An 11,817-nucleotide genomic window follows, 5' to 3' on the forward strand; every position below is an offset into this window, starting at 1 on the left:
ACAGCCCTGGACCACTACTGTGGTCTAATGAGCTACCAGGGACTTGGTGACACAGCCCTGGACCGCTACTGTGGTCTAATGAGCTACCAGGGACCTGGTGACACAGCCCTGGACCACTACTGTGGTCTAATGAGCTACCAGGGACCTGGTGACACAGCCCTGGACCGCTACTGTGGTCTAATGAGCTACCAGGGACCTGGTGACACAGCCCTGGACCGCTACTGTGGTCTAATGAGCTACCAGGGACCTGGTGACACAGCCCTGGACCGCTACTGTGGTCTAATGAGCTACCAGGGACCTGGTGACACAGCCCTGGACCACTACTGTGGTCTAATGAGCTACCAGGGACCTGGTGACACAGCCCTGGACCGCTACTGTGGTCTAATGAGCTACCAGGGACCTGGTGACACAGCCCTGGACCGCTACTGTGGTCTAATGAGCTACCAGGGACCTGGTGGCACAGCCCTGGACCTCTACTGGGGTCTAATGAGCTACCAGGGACCTGGTGACACAGCCCTGGACCGCTACTGTGGTCTAATGAGCTACTGCTGAATTGGAGAGAGAGACCTAAGGATAGGTCAGCTGTGCGTGCCACTACACACTCTCCTAACAATAATGAGTGTTATCCTCTCCTACAGGTGGGTTTCATTATCAAAGATAGAAAACACCATAGGACTCTGCTCAGAAGTAGTGCACTGTGTAGGGAGGAGGGTGCCATTTGGGACACAGCCACTGTCTCCAAGGCTGATCAGACTGATTCCAAAGTGTGACTTCACAATGTGACATTAATAGGGGGAAGTTAGTTGAGCATAAAATTGTATTCAGTCAGAGACTAAATCAGATAAATTATGCATAATGTGCAGACCCACTGAAATTTCAACAAAGCAGGTTTAACCATGCAGTTTCAACCATGCCATCCAATTTCCTATTATTACAAGGATGGTGGCTTGACCTGTGAGCTGCTGCACAATGACAGAGGCAGCATCCCAAATAGTACCCTATTGTCTATGTAGAGCTATGGGTCCTGGTCCAAAGTAGTGCACTAAATAGGGAACAGGGTGCCATTTGAGATGCAGCCAGACTCATCGGATGTTCCTATCTGAGTTTGATCCAGGTTGATAGACTAATATCAGCCGTCATAGCTCATCAGCCCTGTATTGGAGTTGCATTAAACATCTTAACATATTAACCAGTTTGTGTGACTGTGAAACCTGGGTGGAAAAGGGGAGTTGGAGACATTTGCTGGATCAACAGCCTCTTTCGGTGTCCGTTTGATCTGCATTAACAGAGTTAAAATAGAACATGGAGTTCTAATTGACTTTCTCATCATCATAACGGTCATTTGAAAAGGAGGCCAGGGGATACAGCATATTGACTCAACTGTGAATCACACTATGGTACAGAAGACACTACACCAGGAATATAGAGATACTGCTGTATAGAAGAAGAAGTTAAGAATTATATTCAAGGATGAATTAAGTCTATTTAGAGATGGGAGATGAAATGTTGTTCTTTAAATTATAAATCACTCACATCGTCAAATCAAGACATGAAATTAAATTTTAAGGCTTGTGTGCCAACAGTTTCAGTCAAAGGGTGGTCTTCTCAATGGGACTCGTGACACTGTAAGGCCTTTAAACCACAATGGCTTCCTCCAGCAGCCAATCATCATTATTGTGTTTTCCTTTGTTTTGGGATTTCCAGCCTGGATGCATTAGTGGAATGAAGAATTGTCCAGTGCACCTGTCTGTCAGATTAAAGGATTGGATGTATTAAATGTAGTTGTTGACGGTAATTGTTACATCTAATCGCCTTGTCTTTTCAATGACGGGGATTGGATTGATTGAAGTGTGGAGTGGTGATGGCTATTTTTATCGAATACAAAACAGCCGTCATCCACACTCTATCCAATGCATACTGTACCGTGGGTCTTATACTTGAAAGAGGAGAAGAATAAATATAGAATATTCATGTATAAATATGTTTGTTTGTGTGGGTATGTACAGTGGGTGTACATTTGTTTTTTCACGTTCTGCCTCTTTGATGATTGTTTTTTCCATTGTTGCATTAAAATTCAACATTCTTCCCCTCAAAAGGACATAGTGAGTCAACGCCAATTTTACTAATTTGTCTTATTAGATAGCATCATGGGCGACCCTTCATAGATTAACCAAATTATATCCTGAAAAATACCCAATGAACTCATTTTCTGGTTTTGTTAGCATTTTTTGTATTTTATTTCTCTTCAAATACATGGGAAACAACAATAGTGATTAAAGTATAATACTGTATATTCGGAGTAAACCAATATATTGCAGCAGAGAATACACATTCCTCTGGAGCCTCTTTGAACACACATACATCCTCTGATTATGGGTCCTCTGACCATTTGGTTATTGGGGTTGATGTAATGAACCAATGTTTCATGCAGCTCAGGTCAAGGTTCATAGGAGTAAAATCATTAGTAGTCTGATTATCTCATCAGCTGCATGGAGATTCAGACTAATGCTTCATTTGAGGACTGAGGAGAGTGTATAACTCTCAAATGATACTGTATCATTATCCATATGGATAATAAGGAAGGTATTGATGAATCCATAATCTTTCCCTGTAATGATACTAAACGTACAGGTAACTGCCAAAATAACGGAAACACCAACATGAAGCGTTTTAATAGGCTATTGGGCCACCACGAGCCAGAACAGCTTCAATGCGCCTTGTCATAGATTCTACAAGTGTCTGGAACTCTATTAGAGGGATGTGACACCATTCTTCCACGAGAAATTCCATAATTTGGTGCTTTGTTAATGGTGGTGAAAAACGCTGTCACAGGCGCCAAAATCTCCAATAACTGCTCAATTAGATTGAGATCTGGTGACTGAGACGGCATATGGTTTACATTATTTTCATGCTCATAAAACCATTCAGTGGCCACTCGTGCCCTGTGAATGGGAGCGTTGTCATCCTAAGGGGGCATAGCCATGGTAGCCAAAATAATAGCCAAAATAATGGTCTGCCCAGCATTTTTATACATGACCCTAATAATAATGGGATGTTAATTGCTTAATTAACTCAGAAACCACACCTGTGTGGAAGCACCTGCTTTCAATCTACTTTGTATCAATCATTTAAGTGTTTCCATTATTTTAGAAAACGCACATCAATCCTCCCCTTGACATCTACTCACTAGATGGGCTCATACAAATCCCTGGGAATCTGGTTGGACAGGGCACTATCATTCCACACACACATCAAAAGTCTTCAAGCAAAGGTCAAATCCAGAATAGGCTTTCCCTACCGGAACAAATCTCATTCACACACTCTGCTAAACACATCCTGTTCCAAATGACAATACTACCCATCCTGGATTATGGAGATGTCCTCGGCCCAAAGTCCGTGCTGCAAACTGGATGTACTTTACCACTCCACCATACACTTCACAACTCTACCCCCCCCCCCCCCCCCCCTCTTACAGAGAGTGGTGGGGGAATAGTCATCAACTTCCCTCTGAAACTAGTTACTTTCAGGCCCATTTCAGAGGACCTCCGTTGCTACGGCTGCACACTGACATCAAAGAGGTTGCTATTGGCGATCCCCAGGGAGTTCTGTGATGCGCTGCCTCTGATGTTTCTTCTGTCAACATCACCAGAGACATATCAGCACTTTTCCCCCCTTAAATATACACACCACACACAAGATTCCCCCACAAACACAAACAAACCGTCACACACACACACCCACACCTCCCTCCGGGAATGGTAACCACAAAGATTTCCATGTCACCTCTGACATCATACACAGTAATCCACCAAGTCTTCAGAGAGAAAAATACATAAACTCCTTCATTCAGGGCATGCAGGCAGAGCTGTGGTCTCTGTTTGTGCCTCACATGGGGTTTGATTTCAAACTGAGGAAAAGAGAAATCTTAACTCTACTGGACGGCAAACCCACTGAGAAGAGCTGAGCATTTTTCCCTGAAAAGTTTTTTACAATTTTCAACAAAAAAGGAGCATGTGGGGGATGGTTGTGATGTGTGCAGGGTTGTGTTCAGATTCCATCGGTGTGTGTGTGTGTGCCACTGCCCGTGTAAAGACACAGCAGCACCCATCCAGGCCCATCATAATAATCCCACTGTAATTCATACTTAATCTTCATGCCCACAATTTCATTATTTCTACAATACAGTTCCAGAGGACATATATCTAAACTTAATCCTGCTTCGCCAGGAGAGTACTCTGGTGTGTGTGTGTGTTTATGCCTCTATGCATATGTGTGTATTCCTCTATGCATGTGTGTGTATGCCTCTATGCATGTGTGTGTATGCCTCTATGCATGTGTGTGTATGCCTCTATGCATGTGTGTGTGTGTGTGTGTCTATGCATGTGTGTGTGTGTGTGTGTGTGTGTGTATGTGTCTCTGCGTGTGTGTGTGTGTGTCTCTGCGTGTGTGTGTGTGTGTCTCTGCGTGTGTGTGTGTGTGTGTGTGTGTCTCTGCGTGTGTGTGTGTGTGTGTGTGTCTCTGCGTGTGTGTGTGTGTGTCTCTGCGTGTGTCTCTGCGTGTGTGTGTCTCTGCGTGTGTGTGTGTGTGTCTCTGCGTGTGTGTGTGTCTCTGCGTGTGTGTGTGTCTCTGCGTGTGTGTGTGTGTCTCTATGCGCGTGTGTGTCTATGCGCGTGTGTGTCTCTATGCGCGTGTGTGTCTCTATGCGCGTGTGTGTGTCTCTATGCGCGTGTGTGTGTCTCTATGCGCGTGTGTGTGTCTCTATGCGCGTGTGTGTGTCTCTATGCGCGTGTGTGTGTCTCTATGCGCGTGTGTGTGTGTCTCTATGCGCGTGTGTGTGTGTCTCTATGCGCGTGTGTGTGTCTCTATGCGCGTGTGTGTGTCTCTTTGCGCGTGTGTGTGTCTCTTTGCGCGTGTGTGTGTCTCTATGCGCGCGTGTGTGTGTCTCTATGCGCGCGTGTGTGTGTCTCTATGCGCGTGTGTGTGTCTCTATGCGCGCGTGTGTGTGTGTCTCTATGCGCGCGTGTGTGTGTGTCTCTATGCGCGTGTGTGTGTGTCTCTATGCGCGCGTGTGTGTGTCTCTATGCGCGCGTGTGTGTGTCTCTATGCGCGTGTGTGTGTCTCTATGCGCGTGTGTGTGTCTCTATGCGCGTGTGTGTGTCTCTATGCGCGTGTGTGTGTCTCTATGCGCGTGTGTGTGTCTCTATGCGCGTGTGTGTGTCTCTATGCGCGTGTGTGTGTCTCTATGCGCGTGTGTGTGTCTCTATGCGCGTGTGTGTGTCTCTATGCGCGTGTGTGTGTCTCTATGCGCGTGTGTGTGTCTCTATGCGCGTGTGTGTGTCTCTATGCGTGTGTGTGTGTCTCTATGTGCGCGTCTCTATGCGTGTGTGTGTCTCTATGCGTGTGTGTGTCTCTATGCGTGTGTGTCTCTATGCGTGTGTGTGTGTCTCTATGTGCGCGTCTCTATGCGTGTGTGTGTGCACCCGGAACAGCAGGGAAGATGTACAACCATTTAGACACATTTACCTGCTTTACTGGGGTTGGGAACATTTCATAATTACATCAAAAAATGTTTACCAATTTGCATAACAATGATATAGAAGCTTAGTTAGACATACTTGGGAAGTGGGGATTTGTCATTTTTGTGCGATAATAGATTTTGTTGACATTTTTGTCATTTAGCAGAGGGTTTTATTTAGAATGATTACAATATGACACTATTGACACAGTATGGCAGAATTATTTTGGACATGGAGGGGCTCAGCTATTTCCTTCATACAAATAAGGATATTTATTATAATATTTCCAAACATTTCAATCCAATAATCAACTCAGAAAAAAGCATGTATTGTATGCTCCAATGAAGTCATACGATCCCTCAATCTAGATATGGGATCAACTAAAACTCCTCTTAACAGGATTCTCAAGGAATATAATCATGAAATAGGCCTATAAGGTTGGAACATAATACAACAGGCCTCTCATCCAAGTAATGCTGGTCATGTCCATGTAAAAGGACCAACGTGTAGTGCATAGGAGCAGGTCAACTTGGATTTCAAATAAATGCTAAGAGTCTATTTTTTTTTTAGCATATATACATTTTTCAACCATTTTCCATCCTAAAAACAAGGAATAAGGAATTTCTTGTTAAACAAATGGAAAGGGGGTCTTAGAGAACATCTACCAGATAAAGTCTTAAAAGGGATTAGAAATATATCAAAACAATAACGTTGTAGTAAAGAACCCTGCGTTCACGCCTACTCCTTCTCCCTCCCTCCGGCGCTCGACGTCGCTGGTCTACTAACCACCGGTCCTGGCAACCCACATTGCGCACACCTGCTCATCATTTCTCCTTGATTACTCCTCCTTTATTTAGCCCTCAGTGGTCTTCAGTCACCAGGTGTTATTGCTTTCTCTCACGTTATGTACGCGCCTCATGCTTGTTCACTTGCTTTGGTTCTTTATTAAAATCATCTTCTGCTTCCGTTTCCTGACTCCCGGCATATATGTTATATATGTTCCCTTGTGAGGAGGAAGAATAATACAAGTTCACAGAAGTAACAAGTAAAGGTAGACCTATCAATTAGCTAGTGTTTTTACTGATAATAATTCATAAACAAATAAGTGTATAAGTGATTCAAATTTAATTCTGTTACCAAATAGGTAACAGAATTTCAGAAAAATCTGTAAGTGAATATCTGCAATTGAATTGACTACAATGGGAAATCATAGTTGTCACAAAGCACAGTTGGGTCACCTGCTACTGTCCTCTCTTCCACTGGCATACTGTTATGTTCAGCTGGACTGTTTTAGGGCGCTATAAAAGGTCAGACAAAATGGAATTCAACAACAGTAAAACTTTAAACTTGGTAGGGAATCAACTAAATGTATTGAACATGTATTCATTTACCCAAGTTAATCATAAGACATGAATAGAATGCATCAGTGATTCGGTATTTCCTGCAACTTTCTGAAGAGGCAACAAGAATTTCCCATCTATGTGCGGTGCACGCAGCTACCACATCATGTAGCCGTTAGCGATGATACTAATAAAACATCTTCTGCTTTCCCAAAAACCTTCTCAATTAAATATAACTACAAAGTAGCCTATGCCTACCTGGCAGAATGATATTATGATTATTTGCTTTTGCAAACTCTACCATCACGTGTGTGCTACAAGAAAACATTGCATACGGCTTCTTGTTAGGTGCTCACTCAAAAATATAATTTGTGTTTTTTTTATTTCTTTTTATTTTACCCCCTTTTTTCTCCCCAATTTCGTGGTATCCAATTATTAGTAGTTACTATCTTGTCTCATCGCTACAACTCCTGTACGGGCTCGGGAGAGACGAAGGTTGAAAGTCATGCGTCCTCCGATACACAACCCAACCAAGCCGCACTGCTTCTTAACACAGCGCGCATCCAACCCGGAAGCCAGCCGCACCAATGTATCGGAGGAAACACCGTCCTTGGTTAGCGTGCACTGCGCCCGACCCGACACAGGAGTCGCTGGTGGCGGATGAGATAAGGATATCCCTACCGGCCTAACCCGGACGATTTCAATGTCTACAAACGTCTGGACCGGCCTTCATTCGGCCCAAACATAGACGTCCATGTTCCGGACCAAATCTGAAGCAATCATAGATCTCGACATCACTCGGCCATTGTATATATTCATTCCTACTTAGATCTGTGTGTATTGGGTATATGCTGTGTAATTTGTTAGATATTACTTGTTAGACATTACTGCACTGTCAAAGCTAGAAGCACAAGCATTACGCTACACAGAGTAGATTCTTATTCAGTATAGTAGAATAGAGTAGATTATAGTTCAATACAGTAGAATAGAGTAGATTATAGTTCAGTACAGTAGATTATAGTTCAGTACAGTAGATTATAGTTCAGTACAGTAGATTATAGTTCAGTACATTAGAATAGAGTAGATTATAGTTCAGTACAGTAGATTATAGTTCAGTACAGTAGAATAGAGTAGATTATAGTTCAGTACAGTAGAATAGAGTAGATTATAGTTCAGTACAGTAGATTATAGTTCAGTACAGTAGATTATAGTTCAGTACAGTAGAATAGAGTAGATTATAGTTCAGTACAGTAGATTATAGTTCAGTACAGTAGAATAGAGTAGATTATAGTTCAGTACAGTAGATTATAGTTCAGTACAGTAGAATAGAGTAGATTATAGTTCAGTACAGTAGAATAGAGTAGATTATAGTTCAGTACAGTAGATTATAGTTCAGTACAGTAGAATAGAGTAGATTATAGTTCAGCACAGTATATTATAGTTCAGTACAGTAGATTATAGTTCAGTACAGTAGATTATAGTTCAGTACAGTAGAATAGAGTAGATTATAGTTCAGTACAGTAGATTATAGTTCAGTACAGTAGAATAGAGTAGATTATAGTTCAGTACAGTAGAATAGAGTAGATTATAGTTCAGTACAGTAGATTATAGTTCAGTACAGTAGAATAGAGTAGATTATAGTTCAGCACAGTATATTATAGTTCAGTACAGTAGATTATAGTTCAGTACAGTAGATTATAGTTCAGTACATTAGAATAGAGTAGATTATAGTTCAGTACAGTAGATTATAGTTCAGTACAGTAGAATAGAGTAGATAATAGTTCAGCACACACTAGACTTGAGTACAATAAAATCTACTGCACTGAACTATACTCTACTGTACTGAACACTACTGTTCTGTGCCATATTGTACTGTACTGGGCTGTACGTTGATGTCCAAACTTGTGAAACATAGATGTCTATGATTGGTTCAGATTTGGTCCTATTCGGACCAACCAAATTTGGTCTGATTTGGTGGTGGAGCTCATTAAAATAATGAGGATATTGCATAATTCTACCTTTGTGTACCTATTCAGGATACATCACCATGAACAGAATGACACTCACATCCATAATTAAGCATTTCTGTGTTGTACAGATCAGGGACCCATGAAGAAATTCCGTACCGCAATTCCGTTACCGGGTGTAAATCCACTTCAGTTACTGTAGTTCAATACCAAAAGAGATGTTTTCAAACTCAAGGTGTCATGTCATAGCTGACACCCCATTCTTTCTGCAGACATCTTTGAATCTTAAAACTCAGTTAAATATCGACTCAGAATTTTGGAAAACGTGGTCATAAAACACTGAGGGAGATTTGACAGAAATTCTGTTACCAAATTTTGCATCTGCACTGTTCTTCCAGTAAAATGTGTTTTGTAAAATTTTCTGTGTACATTGTTTAAAGTGTTCCTTGTGCTTAGTGTATGGTTTGTTAACTTTGAAATCAATGTTTTTTGTTACATTGTAAGTGAGAAATCTGAGACTCGAAATTCCATTACCTGCAAATGCCCTGCTGTGATCTTTGGTAATCACTACTGGATGCAGGATTTCACACACACACACACACAATATTCGTAAACAAAGCAATATTTACATGCCCTTTAGGCTAAAATCATTCGCCACAGCTGGATTCAGTTGAAAGCTAATTGCATTACCTCAGCAATCAATGATCAGAACTTGTATTATAATTGCATTGTGCCTATTCTGTTTGTAACAGATTATTTGCAAACACTAGGCCGAGTCATTAGCAGTAGGACAGCAGGCCAGAATGCATACCGTGAAAAGCATGACGGAATAAGTATAAGGGGTGAATGTGGGGACGGATCTTTAAAGGGGAACAAATGTCATTCTAAATCATTGCAAATTTGCAATGTGCATAATTACTACTGCCAATAATATGCCAAAGAATGGTAAAGTATCAATAGGTAGGCCTATGGACAGTGAGGCTAGGTGATAGAAAATATCCTGATATGATGCTTTCAAAACACGCTTTCAATCTTGTATTGGTTTGAAGATGGCAGGTACCTATGTAGTAGTGTAAATCACACATTATACATTGCATGTATGTACATGTAACTGCCAAAATGAAGGAAACACTTGAGTAAATGAGGGATTCAAAGTATATTGAAAGCAGGTGCTTCCATACAGGTGTAGTTCCTGAGTTAATTAAGCAATTAACATCCCATCATGCCCAGTTGGCCATTATTTGGGCTACCATGGCTTGAGGAAGACATCTAAATGACTTTGAAAGAGGGGTCTCAAAGAAGCATATGGGGTTTAAAGGGTGTGTGTTTGTCTCAGTCACCAGATCTCAGCCCAACTGAACACTTATGGGAAATGCTGGAGCGGTCCCTGAGACAGCGTTCTCCACCACCATCAACAAAACACCAAATTACAGAAATGATTGTGATAGAATAGTGCTGCATCCACCCAATTTCCAGACACTTGTAGAATCTATGCCAAGGCGCATTGAAGCAGTTCCGGGGCCTCGTGGTGGCCCAACGCCCTATTTAAGACACTTTCTGTTGGTGTTTCCTTTATTCTGGCAGTTACGTAATTAAATGTAGGTTACCTTGCAGAGGTCCTTTGAGTGTTTACAAATGATGTACAATAATGATATGACTGCATAGGCAACCCTACATTCTCCAGTTCTCCAGAAAATGCAATAGATCAGTGCACCATGACCACAATGAGGCTGTACCCTAGGCTACACTCCTCTAGGGTATATCTGAGGTCAACATCTTAGGCTCCATCTGAATGATTATGCCTAACATTTTTTATTTTTTTTTAACATAAGATAATGTTTACAATGAAAAAACACCATAACATCTGGCTACACAAACGCTTCAGATGTGTATCTTAAGCAATGACACCAAACCCTTGATATTAATTATCTGACAAATAAAATCGGAGTAGCCTAGCAAACGCATCCGGTTATTAGGACGTTTGCCAAGCGGAATCGTGCAGCTGGCTTCTGTTTCCCTATCAATATAGCTTACCGCATTACGGCAGATCTCTCAATCAACCAAAACAGCGACTTACGTCTCTGAAGCGATTCCAATGCTTGATCTTGCGGCTGTACTGTGAAATGGTGGACAGCCAATGCTCGTCTTCCATGAAATTCCCCTTTTTCTCCTCCTCTTTCCCGTTGTTAATTTCCGCTTGCAAGGTGAACCCCACCAGCATCATCACCGGGACGAAAAGGCACCCCAATTCCGTCATTCCCACCATGGTGCGGTTAGAAAACACGCGCAGCACTTCGTTCTAGCTTCTCTTCACGAGGATGAGAAGAGGAGTAGAATGCGACCTGATTGCGCCTTCCTGCTGCTGGAAGAAAAAAAGAGGGAGAGAGAGAGAGAGAGAGAGAGAGAGACTGGGGTGACACTGGGCGCGTTCGAGCCGATCACTTTTGTCAAGTCTGGTCACCGACTTTTAGGTATGTTGCATTGTCCGACTTGCGCCTACATGTCCACTGCATGAACTTAACACAAATCTTGTGATCAAAGGTCATGAAGTTTTGACTGCAGTTGACTACCAGTTTCTGCAGTTGCTCTTCACCAACATCATCATAGCCATGCCCTGCATTGTGGAAGGCTCTATTGTCAACATATCATTACTTTTTATGTTGTTGATCTAAACAAATGTCACAAAGAGATGACTGAAGACTGAATCAGGAACCAACTTTGCTGCTATTCATACAGTTGATACAAATTAATGTGATATTTCAGGCTAATCTCACTAATTGATTATACAATGTACACACATCCCACTGGGCACAAACGTCAATTCAATGTCTCTTCAACATTGGTTCAAAGTAATTTAATTGAAATGACGTAGAAACTATGTTGATTCAACCAGTGAGTGCCCAGTGGGATATGATTTCAGTTTGTGAGTATGTGATATGGGGGATGGAGACATGTTTATTTTGACATTATAAACAATGGAAACACTGCCATGTT

At 42.0% G+C, this 11,817-nt stretch overlaps 1 protein-coding gene across 2 annotated transcripts in view; it reads right to left on the reverse strand.

Annotated features, from left to right (window-relative positions):
• LOC110530466 (SPARC (osteonectin), cwcv and kazal like domains proteoglycan 2) overlaps positions 1-11,206 on the reverse strand; it is a 77,355-nt gene extending 66,149 nt beyond the window's left edge. For both annotated transcript variants that reach the window (XM_036986874.1, XM_036986871.1), the window contains exon 1: positions 10,901-11,206. In XM_036986874.1, coding sequence (XP_036842769.1) covers positions 10,901-11,089 — 189 coding nt within the window. In that variant the 5' untranslated portion in view covers positions 11,090-11,206. The remainder of the gene's footprint in view (positions 1-10,900) is intronic.
• Positions 11,207-11,817: the final 611 nt, after the last annotated feature.

The sequence above is a fragment of the Oncorhynchus mykiss genome, chromosome 1, assembly GCF_013265735.2.
Source record: "Oncorhynchus mykiss isolate Arlee chromosome 1, USDA_OmykA_1.1, whole genome shotgun sequence".
In the NCBI taxonomy this organism is placed as follows: domain Eukaryota; kingdom Metazoa; phylum Chordata; class Actinopteri; order Salmoniformes; family Salmonidae; genus Oncorhynchus; species Oncorhynchus mykiss.